At 41.7% G+C, this 12,308-nt stretch overlaps 1 protein-coding gene across 1 annotated transcript in view; it reads right to left on the bottom strand.

Annotated features, from left to right (window-relative positions):
* The window catches only part of Ush2a (usherin), a 706,426-nt gene that overhangs the window by 96,655 nt on the left and 597,463 nt on the right, over positions 1-12,308 (bottom strand). The window contains exons 58-59 of the mRNA XM_052737975.1: positions 8,837-8,995; positions 7,054-7,216 (exon numbers count right to left, since the gene is read on the bottom strand). Of these exons, the coding sequence (XP_052593935.1) occupies positions 7,054-7,216; positions 8,837-8,995 (322 nt within the window). The remainder of the gene's footprint in view (positions 1-7,053; positions 7,217-8,836; positions 8,996-12,308) is intronic.

Raw genomic sequence — 12,308 nt, 5'->3', positions numbered from 1 at the left:
GATGAATGAACCTACTGCACACAAAGGAGCAGAGTTGAGTACATGAAACAGAGCTGTATGCAAATGAATGAAAACCACATGGTAAGCACAGGATCGGGAATATGAGCTAGAGACTTTTAAAGGGCAAAGGGCGAAGGACAATTTCCTTTTTGATGTTTCCTAAAACATATTACAGTCCAGAATATTCTATCACAGTCTAGAATGTTCTCAAATATTCTTTTAACTGCTAGAGAATAAGATTACTCAGTCCTCTTATGTTTGAGGTTTTGTCGCTATCAAAACTCAGATCTATGCATTTTCTTGTGGCATTGAATATAATAAGACATTAAACACCGAAGCAAGAGGAAGGGAATTGTCAGTTGTTAAGATGCTCCTAAATATCTGATGTTGAGTTGGGAACAGACTTTTCTCATCCGGGTGTGAAATCACAGCACATATCTGATGGGAAGGGAACTGTGCTTTTTACGTCTCCATATTCCCCGTGTCTAAGCCCATGAAGGTTTCAAGCATTTACTTTTCAAATGAGTGGCTAAAAGGTGTGGTATATTTTTTCTGCCTTTTGACTTCATCTTTATCAAGTCTTATATCTTATTGGGGTAGAGAGCTAGGCTGAGGAAGAAGATGGTATGAAGTGGGGCTCCCCTCTTCTAGCTCAGTCTCTGGTGGAGAAGAGAGTGTTGAATAAATCAATATTTTCCAGGCTGTTAGAAGTCTTTAATTAACACCCTCTTTAGACGCTGGGGAACACACATGCTGCCATATCAGATTAACCGGCCCCATCAAAACTCAAAGGGTGATTAAGACAAAGCAAATGACAGCATCGTTCACAAAACAGGAGCAGGGGATGGAGACTCTTCGGTGCTGGGAACCTGATGCTTCTCCAGCTGAACAATCACTGTGCTGTAAGGAGGAGCCATGGCAAAACAAGGGAGGCATCACAGGTCCACCTCCCCGACCGGCAGCTTCATTATGACCTGCTCCCACGCACGGCCCGATTCTGTCCTCCATGTAACTGTGTCGAGTTTGGCCCTGATGCCTGCTGCATGTCTTCAGTACTGGGAGTAGGATGGAGAGGGATCAGCTCTATGGGAACCCAGGGCTCACAGCTAAGGACTCCCATCAGCATCCTAAAACTATCTGCTAGGATATGATGCCAACCAACCAAAATCCTATGGGAAAACTACAGTTTCTATTTTGTCTTACTCCAGATTCACTATGACAATTCAATTAATTTTTATTAAATATCTCATGAATTACCAAATTGAGATGTAGCCATGGTTTTCATAAAACTGACATAAAAAAAACCACTGCCTGAAGGGGAATTTTATGATCTACACTATTTCAGAGATGCAATATGATGGTAACTTCAAGATTATTCACCAAAACAGTGAAAGGATGTAGCCTGGTGAAGTATTTCTTACTATTGATTACTTAATAAATTAATATAGAATAATATGTTGCATCCCAAGTGTGGTGTTAAAAGTCAGGCTCTCTTTGTGTCTGAACACACCCAGAGAAGAGGTTGAGGAAAACACATATTCTTTTCTTAGTTACTGGACATCAACAGTTCATGGGAATGGTCCTGTTTCTCCAGAATAGCACTTGTTTATAGATTACACGTTCAGCTCTCTCTGGACAGCCACGCTGCTGTTCACTTCTTAGAGCTTATTTGGACAATTCTATTTCAAAGATAGGTGACTGAATGCTGCCTAACTATGTGGAGGAAAAAGATAAATACGAATCTGGGAAGTACAGAGTTTTAACAGCTGCTTGTTCTCATTTTGTGTATTAAATGTCCTTCTCTAAATATTTTAAATATAGTTATTACATAGCCTAGACATTGAGATCTCCATTTCTGCTTTGTCAAGGAGCTTGATGTTGGGTTCTGTCAACATTGGGCACCAGAGGGTGACCAGGAAATCACGGTGAAGGGGAACTGACTCTTCCTCCTTGTTTCCTTTAGTAGCGGCTACTGTGAGCATCTTGCTCACAACAACACCTAAACTGGTCAGCCTGGCCTGTTAAAGTCTTCCATTAAAAAAGTCCAACATTCAGATGGTCTAAGTTTCTTCATGAGTGGTTTAGACCCTCGCCAAACATGACAGCAGCTTCAGCTCTGGCCTTTAGTGTTGGAAAATTTTCCTATGCTGTTGACACCTAAAATGCATGTACTGCCAGCTTAGTTAAGTTCTATCTACTTCAGTGTATGTGTGTGTGTGTGTGTGTGTGTGTGTGTGTGTGTGTGTGTGTGTGTGTGTTTCTAAAATGGACTAGATAATGAATTTTGAATAGGTGGCATACCAGATTAATAACTCATTAAATACTGTGGGGAAACTCTTTTCTTTTTGTATTTTTTTTCCAGACAGGCTCTCATTGTGTAACCCTGGTTGTCCTGGAACTTACTCTGTAGACTAGGCTGACCTCAAACTCAGAGATCCGTCATTCCTCTGCCTCCCGAGTGCTGGGATTAAAGGCATGTGCCACTGTGCCAGGCTGAGAAACTCTTTTTTAATGGAGACCTGGAATTCTTATCTTACTTCTGCTAACAAAATTAATTCCATTCTTAGAAATAAGAAGAGCCATAGAAGAGTTGGAAGAAATAATCAATTTGTTATTTTTAACATGACCACAAAAAGATTTACTACACGATTATAGACTAATAAACATGAAACCTCCAGTAGAAAAGTATGACAAGTATGATTTTTTAAAAATATTTATTTATTTTTATGTGTATTGGTGTTTTGCTTGCATGTACGTCTGTGTGAGGGTGGCAAGTCCCCTGGAACTGGAGTTACACACAATTGTGAGCTGCCATGTGGGTGCTGGGAATTGAACCTGGATCCTCTGGAAGAGCAGCCAGTGCTCTTAACCCCTGAGTCATCTCTCCAGCCCCCATGATTATTTTTTATGTAAGAGAAAACATAACACATTAATGTTAGTATGTTAAAACGATTGGTGTTTACATCTACTGATAGTGATTATGTATGTCTTAGCTAGGTTATATGGAAGCTATAATGAGTTATTCAGCCTTCTGGACTGCTGTGGTTAAACACTCTTCCCCATCAAGCACATTTCTTTTAAAATTTCAATCATCACCAAGGTCTTATTCTGGAAGGACCAGTCTTAATAACATTGACATCATGGAACCTCCCATGAATATTCTAAAAATAGAACTACTCTCTTCTGGTGGTTTGAATGAGAAAAAATTCCCCTCTAGGCTCAGCTATTTGAACACTTGGTATCCCCGGTTGCTGTCACTGTCTGGGAAGGCTATGGAACCTTAAGCAGGTATATCCTGCAGAAGGGAGTGCGTCACTGGGGTGGCTTTGAGAATTTAGAGCCTCCCCCACTCCCAGCTCTCCCCCTACTTTGTTTTGAAGTTAAAGATGTGATCTCTCAGCTTCTTGCTTGTCTCCCGCGGTCACACCTCCCTGGATATTATGGACTTCCCCTCTGGAACATAAGCTCAAAGGAACCCTTTTGTCCATAAATCACTTTTGGTTGTGGTTTGTTTTTCACAGCAATGACAAGTAATACATCTCTAAATTTTCTGATGAATATTTGTGTGTCTCACATTATGGTACACCTCACACTTTTTGTTTAGTTTACCTTATATTATATAGTAATGAGATCATTAGTAAGAAGAATGAAGGTTTATGGAGCTCCGTGTCCCTTGGTATGGATATACATATATGTATATATCTAGCTATTTATCATCTACATCAATGCCCAGATCTGTATCCACCTTCTCACACATCTTTGATTTATCAGGCGCCTGTCCTCAGTTTTCTCAGCTTATTTATCCATTCTACAGAATCACTTCAGTTTACTTCTTGGAAACATTGATCCACACCTTCTAAATGATCTTAGATTTTATCCTCCAAAGTCTTTCTGAATATCCAGAAGGAAGTTTCATTTTTTTTCTTTTTTCACAGTGCTAAAGTGTCTTTGTATGCACTTTTGACTTCTAATGTACATAGACAGTTCAAATATTATTATTCATTTAAAAGGGAAGATTCATGAGACCATAAGCCCTATGTAATTTCATCTCTATTTATGTGGACACTCCTAGAGGAGGAGGTAATTTTGCCAAGTGTTTTGTCAATTCCTGGGAAAGCAGCTTGGGTGGATTTTGTACATGGAAGGGGTAAGAATTTTACCATTTACAAGGCTATTGACCTGATGAAGTAGGCAGACTGAAAACTCTTTATCCAAACCAACCTCTCTTTGAAGAAGATGTGGACCTTCAAGCTGGCTTTGCCTGGATCTTGACAATAGACAAGTTATAAAACACTAACTTAGACTTCCTTGTTATTTATGAAAATGCTTACAGAAAACTCCCATTATGGCTTGCATGTAGTCAAGAAAGCAGCCTATGTAACTGGAAAGTGAAGGTGGGACATTCATGTGTACAGCCTGTCACTAACAGGTTTTAATGTTTTAAGTGTGGAACACTCCTCACAGACTCGGGTGTTGGGACACCTGACCTCCAATTGGTGGCGCTGTTTTGAGAGGCTGGGGAACCTTTGAGATTCGGGGCAGAGCTGGCAGAGGTCCAGGCTTAGGAGTAGGGTTGAGGGCTATGGGTGGGCTCAGCTTATGCTTCTTGCCTGTGCTCTCTGCCTCCTGATCCATTGAGACATGAACAAGCCACCTCACGTCCCCACTGCTGTGGATAGATGCCACTTTGTCTACCTTGAGCAATGTCATGCCTTCCCCAGCATGAAAATGTGAGCTGAAATAATTCCTTTCTTTTGAGTCACTTGTGCTGGGTGCTCTATCCCAGTGATGAGAAAAGTAAGCGACACACAGACTGTTCTGTTTTGGTTTTGGGGTCATAAGCATCTTACCTCCTTATTAAGGGAGGCACTTTTTTTTTTTTTAAACAGCATGATATGTAGAAGCAATATTAAAACAATGGAAGAGAATTACAGAGGGGGAAAGTAATTTGGTGGATCAGTGAGAATTGCCAGAAGCATTTTCAAAATGAAGTCAGCATGTTGGCTTCCCATAATTTAATGAGAATGTCTGCATAGGCCGAGCCTTGTCTTTGGTTTGAGCCGAACGCATTTCCTTTGGTGATAGAGGGAAGCAGGTCAATGATGGAGTAGGAATTATACGGCATAACCTCCTCAGACGTACTGCAGGCTTGAGCTGTAGCCATGTAAGGGGCTCTGCGTAGTCACAGGATGAAAAAGAACTGTGTGTCTACATGCTATTTCTGTCCTTACAAATTTCTGATTTTTTTTTCCTGCAGCTATCTAAGAAAAATTTGATATTGTTGTTGTCTAAGCACATTTAAACTTCAGCTGGAATAACTGCCAAGTGATTCATGCCTAGGTAGGTGAATATAACGATTGTATCTGGAGCCCCAGTGCGCCATTTTCATTTCACTTTAAATAAAAAACAAAATGTATCTATGTCAGTCAGTGCCCTTCCACTGTGCTCAGAGGTATCAAACAGGCTACAATTATGATGGTGAAGTGATTGTGTCACACTGGGGGAAGGTTTATTGCGTTGGAGTCTGCTAGGCAGTAACACATTCTGTTTCATATTACTCTTTATATCATTGTTTGGCTGTGACTAGAATAATCAAATGCCATCAAATGCTGTCAAATTCAATTTACAGTATTTTTCATTGAAGCGGCCTTTCTGCACTCTATTTCCTGTTTTTCCTTTTGCTGGAGCTGCCATGGAATAGTCACTGTAATCATGAGCTTTGTTTACAAAACCAACAGAATGAGGCCACATCCTGCTCTCTAGCAGGTACCTCTTCCCCTTCATTCACAACAGGGATTTGATGCACCTTCCTCATGCAATTAGCATTAAGTAATTGAAAGAAAACTATTTCTGGAGGATGGATACCTTAGACTCTACAATAAAGCGCTTAGTGTAAAATGCAAACTTGTATCAGTCATTTTGATATATCCACGTGTATTTGAATCAGAAATATTATTCTTCACATTAATGTTTGCTGAGAAGTTGGCTTGCTCATTTTAGGTAATGCCATGTACAGAACCAGAAATGCAGCTGCAGTTTCTCCTTTCACATTTTTTCCCCTCCTATAGACATGTAGTTGGTCACTGCAGGGTCAGAATGAAAGGGTTCCAATGTCAATAGTAACTATCACAGAAGGTGCATGTTACATGGACCAAGCACAGAACAGTGGGGAGTGCTGGAGAGGCGAACAAGGCCCAAGAGCCGCGGGTGAGGCGCAGTGGAAATGTGCTGCACCCATGGGACTGTGTGGATGTGGCTTTTGGAGCGGGATTTCATGGGCAAACCGACTTGCCTGCCACACCTATGTTTTCTGCTGTACATGCCGAGCACAGAGGGTCCTTGCTGCTGACCTGCTTTGCTTTTAGCTTCCTCTCTCTCTCTCTCTCTCTCTCTCTCTCTCTCTCTCTCTCTCTCTCTCCCTCTCTCCCTCTCTCTCCCTCCCTCTCTCTCCCCCCTACTTCCTCCCTCTTTCCCATCTCTTTTCCTTGGCTCACTCATCCTTCCCTCCATCCCACCCCATCTTTCCTCAATCGTTTCCTTCATGCTTTCTCCATGCCCTCTTCTTCTGCTTTTATTTCCTTTACATTAGGGAGATCCATGTAATAAATTCTGCACATTCTTACAAGGAGAAAAACCTGTAAATATACCGTCGGCCAACCAAGAGGAGAGGCAGTAAAGTTGAATGGGAGGGCAGAACACCTGCTTAGCACACATGAGGCCCTGGTTTTGATTCCTAGAACTGCATAAACATAAAGAAGCAAAGAAAAAACTGGACAACCTGAGACACAAAGACAGCAACACTTGGAGGCGTCACAAAGATAAAAACCAAGGGCTCTAGGGTCTCGGCCGTCCAACAGACCACAACCAAAGGCGACACAGTTGCAGTGGGCCCTGGTCCTCGCTAGTGTGTCAGAGTTCCCAGCTTCCACCTCCGTCCTCACCGGAAAGTGCTCCCTAGACCATGAATGAGCCTCTGTCCCCGTGCAAAGTGGAGTGTGCATGCGATTCTGTAGCCCCAGGATGACAAGCATTCCCCAACCACGAACCCCTCACCTGTGAATGACATAGCCGGAGATGACTCCATTGGGCCTTTGAGGTGGCATCCACTCAACCTCTATGCGAGATGACCCCAGAGCCTTCAGAAGAGGGGATGCGAGACCCACTGGGGCTGCTTCGTGCGTTCTGACATACATCCTACTGCTAACTCCACAGCCTCCTAAAAGAGCAACCCAGGGCTTTAGTACTTTGGCCAGCAAGGCAAAGCGTCACACAGCCATACAGGAGTGTCACAGTGTCAGGAAAATAATCTGTCTGAATACATTGCATACATAGTTCAGTTTGGTCCTAGGGTACCCATGGGATTTGAACATTGAAACACATTATCATTTTTAGATGGTTCATTCAGTATTAATAGTATTTAATGTATTAAACTAACTACTGTTCAAACACACAGACACTGAACAAGTGACTCTAAGTCTATAGGACATCCATAGTGCAGCTCCAGTGACGTGGGGATCAGAAGTCGATTTTGCCCCTAAATCAAGAAGAGAGCCTCCCCTGGAAGCTATTTCCATGCTGGTAAGGGAAAGCAAAACCCTTTAAACAAACCATAGTTTGTAGGGTGGAGTCAACAAATGGACTGGGGTTTCTGATATGAAACATCAAGAGCAGCTTTGAAACCTGAGCCAACTCGAGGGGAATGGAACCAGGCATGTGGGAGTCCAGCCAACCTCATGTGGAGAGGAGACTGGTAGGTTTCTCCAAGGTGGTGAGACTCCCGTATGAATTATACTGTGTGAATTATATCTCACTTTGCAGCCGGGTATTATTTATCATATACAGGCTATGGACACATGGTACCGTCTTGCTTATACATCCATTTGTTTCTTTGAGACATGGTCCTTCTACGTAGCCCTGGCTGTCCTGGAACTTGCTAGTAGACCAGCTGGCCTTGAACTCACAGAGATCTACCTGTTTCAGCCTCCAAGTGTTGGGAATTTAAAGGCATGTGCCACCATGTCGGGCCTTCTATATCTGTTTTAAATGTATAGTAGAGCTAAATAATGCATGTGTAATATGCTCTCTGATTTCCATGTCTTTCTCTTCTGAATATTGATTTCTGTCTCTTCAATCCTCCACGAGAGAGAAGGGCTGGTCACATTCTGTCTAAGATAGCATAGTTGATGCTCCACCAGGCCACAGCCTAAGACACAGACCTCAACTCATGGCACTGGGTCTGAGGCAACACCTTCAAATGTATGGATTCATTTGTATACAATTCAACCCCCCTTTTTTGTTTGTTTTTTTTTCAAGGCAAGATTTCTCTGTATAGACCTGGCTGTCCTGGAACTTGCTCTGTAGACCAGGCTGGCTCTGAACTCAGAGCTCTGCCTGCCTCTGCCTCCTGAGTGCTGGGATTAAAGATGTGTGCCACCATGCTTGGTGTACAATTCAACTCTTAAATAACTTCTCTCTCCTGAAAAAATTCAAATAAATTTATTTTACATTTTCTATGAAATTTATTCTAGAATCCATTTTGTTTTATATTATCAATGGCCTCTTTGTGTGAGCTGTTTTCTTTTAAAAGGCCTTATAAAGCAAAGCTTTACAAAGCCACCATTTTAACGTATTTAAATATTCATGATGTAATGTGCAAAGATGTCTAATGCTTCATTGGATGCCAAGATGCATTTTCTGGGCAAATAGTCTACCACAAATTGGAAATTTAACATTATCCTTTGTATTCCAACTGAGAAACTGTTCTTTTTTAAGAAAAAAAAATATTCGGAGATACTTTTTCAAACAAGCCCGGGTCAAGCATCTAAAAGCCAGTCACCATTTTGGCAGGCTTGTATCCTTATTTCATACTGTGTGAATGGAGTCAAGTGTTTCAGATGGGCAGATTGACGGCGTCCAACAGAGAAGGCCAAGAGCATCACACCTCCACCATTGAGTAAGATGCTGTACTCCACCGGAATCTGGGGAACCAGGATCCCTGGGAAGAGGGAGAAAGAGAGAAAGAAAGAAGCAAAAACGCATCATGTAGGAGGGTCAACGACTCCATCCCTTAAGAACCATGCACACATACAAGGTTATCCCTGAGAGGTGAGGGATGACTTAGAGGAGCACCGGAGCTGCACCAAACACAAGTTGCAGAATACTGCAGCGTACACTCCAAAGGCAAGAGCTGTTTAAACATTCATAATAGTCAGATCCAAAGATACACTCTACTGGTAAATAAAAATGAAGGCACCTGTCACTTAAAACACGAGGCAATTAAGGAGGATATCATATTTTCCCTAGGTTTACTTAAAGTACATTAAAAAAAAAAACCCAACCCCAGTTTGCTTGTGACAATAATTCTTCTGTGGAGCATTGTGTAAGCATCTTGTCTGACATGGATCTTTGACATAATAGCCCATAAAATATCCAAATCACAGTCTACCTGGAGAATTCCCAGGGCATTAATTATTGAGCTAGTCCACTCTGTCAGTGAAAGTTATGGGCCTTAAATACATATGAAATTTAGGTCCAATAACTGTCATTTTTACCTGCACTTCTTAAAGTATAGTTTTTTTAAAAAAAATTTAATCTATTCACAATCTATTCCTATAATTAATTAAATGCCTGTTAACTTTTATTTGGTCATGAAGAAACATACACTTTTTAAAGGCAAGGATATGAGCTTTGAATGAAGGCTGTAGTAGAGGTTCTCACTGAATTATCTCACTGATTGGGGAGTGTGAGGCATTTACAGGATTAGTTATATGCCACCTATCAATAAGTTTGTCATTACTGTAGAGACAAGAAAATCTGTAGACAACACCACAGAGCGAACATCACAGGACCTGATGACATGAGGGATGAGGTCCAAAGAAGGATGTCTTCGCTTGTGGAAGTGGAAGCCCCACTGAGAGGAAGAGCTGACAGACACCTGAGGTGCTCGGGATTGTGTCCAATGGATGCAAATGGGCACTGGGAAGATTTCCACCTATCAGGACAGTCTCTTTTAGAGATTTGTTGTTGTTGTTGTTGCTTGTTTTTCAAGACAGGGTTCTCTGTGTTGTGTAGCCCTGGCTGTTCTGGAACTTGCTCTGTAGATCAGGCTGGCCTTGAACTCACAGAGATCCACTTGCCTCTGCCTCCTGAGTGCTGGGATTAAAGGGGTGCACCACCACTGCCCAGCTTCTGTGGTCTCTTTTAGAAATCTGTTTTATTAGGTAGAACCTGACAACCCAGACTGAGTAGCACATGCCTGTGCATGTGTGTTCCTGAGCATGTGAACAGACATGTGTGGTGTGTGGGTTATACATGCATGTAGAGGCCAGAGGACATCCTTGGCTGTTGTTTCTCTGGCATAGTCCACCTTTTCTTTATGAGACAGGCTCACTCCTTGACCTGGAACCCATCAAGTAGGCTAGGCTGGCTGACCACTGAGTGCAGGAATCTGTTTGTCTCTGTCCCCCAACTCTTGAATCACACGTGTGTGCTGCACCATGCCATTTTTTTTGTCTGTTTTTAATGTTGAATCTGGGGATCAAATTCAGGTCCTGATTCTGGCATGACACGCTCTTTCCTGTTTAAGCCATCTCTCCAGGCCTGGAACAAGCATTTTTATTTTTAGTGTAGACTGTCCTACTTATTCACAACATTTGTCTTCAATGCTTAAATTATCATTTTATCATCAATTCCTAAATTCTTCAAAAATCTTCATTACATTTTTACATGAATGTGTGCATGTGTACCACTCATACATGTGTGGCAGTCAGAGGATGCTTTTCTGTGGGAGCAGGTTCTCTTTTGTGGGAGAGGGTTCTCTTCAGTCTTGAAGACTGAATTCAGTTTGTGAGGATTGGGTGGCAAGCATCTTTACCTGCTGAGACATCTTGCTAGCCTGATTCTCAATTCTTGTCTCCGTCTTTCAAATGTCATGTTTTCAACAGTCTGATAGATGCTTCTATGTACATTTTCTAGAGTGCCCTCACTCTCTACAAGAGATTACTATCAGAACATCTATGCTTTCCCCTTCTAAGTGGGCTCATCCCAAGCTTCCTCTTTCAGTTAATGGTTATACTATTCTCCATGTCCTTAAGTCAAGGGCCTGAGGAAGGCCCTTGGGGTAACCTCAATTTCTTTTTAACTCCCAAACCCAAGTGACCATTAGATTTTATGATCTTTCAATATAATTTGGGATTTATAGAAAACCACAACAAAGGAAGTTGAATGTGTTAAAAAGATCTAAGCTATATTTGGAAAGCAAGACTGCCTGGTGAATGAAGAATTGAAACTTGAGACTGGAGGTCAGGAGCAGGTTCATATAATGACTTCAGCAGTAACACAGACTAGAATAGCACTTTTTCTGCATTCCTGTGTTATCCCAGAGAGCAGCTCTTCTCCCACAATAGTAGATTACTAATTTCAAAAAGTCAGAAACTGTTATTTTTGTGAATGTGGCTCCTATGTTTAACTTTTAGCACAAAGTAGCTCAATAATGTGTCAGGTGATTAAATGAATGGATTAGACTTCGGGATAATGGTAAACTCTCTCTTTTAAAAATATTTATTTAATGTGATTGCCTGAGTGTGAGTGTGTGCACCATGTGTGCAGCTCCTACAGGGGCCAGAAGAGTGCATCTGAACCCCTTGAATCTGCAGTTACAGGCAGCTGTGAGCTGCCAGATGCAGGAGCTTGGAACTGAACCAGGGTCCTCTGAAAGAGTAGCACATTCTCCTAAAAGCTGAGCGCCCCCTCCCTGCTTAAAGACAAGAAACTCAGTAAAGTTGAAGGTCTTGTCTGGATTGACATTGGCTTGTTGTGGGTAGTACTGATTTGGTGTGGCTGCATAGCAAAGCTTATATTTCTAAGCTTTGAAAGTAGAATCTTAGATTAAGCTAACAGGAAAGGAAAATTGGGACAGGGCTGAGAAAAGCTGTGTAGATAAATAGACCAGTTCTGAACCAGTCAAATAATGGCAATTAATGAAATAGGAAAATTAGAAAGATTTTACATTCTAAAGACCAAGTTTTTCTAGTCTGAGACCCACACATCCTGGACGCGTGTGGCCTCATGTCAAAGACAAGCACAAACACAGAACTTTGTGGAATATTCTTTTGATTTGTAAAATTATAGGGACACATGATTTTCCTGTCTGAAACAAGGAAATTAGTATAATTTCACCTTTCCTTGTTCATAAAAACTGGCTGTGAGTTCTTCTGCCTAAAATGTCTGAGTGTAGAACAATGGTAATGTCGTGAAAGTTTTTGCCAGACTAAAGGTTAGAAGCAGAAGTCACTTCAGAGTGAACCATG

This window comes from Peromyscus californicus, unplaced genomic scaffold (genome assembly GCF_007827085.1).
Source record: "Peromyscus californicus insignis strain IS unplaced genomic scaffold, ASM782708v3 Scaffold_14__1_contigs__length_90479793_seg_2, whole genome shotgun sequence".
Taxonomy (NCBI): domain Eukaryota; kingdom Metazoa; phylum Chordata; class Mammalia; order Rodentia; family Cricetidae; genus Peromyscus; species Peromyscus californicus.
The sequence above is the reverse complement of the archived record's forward strand: the minus strand, read 5'-3'. Positions and strand labels throughout refer to the sequence as shown.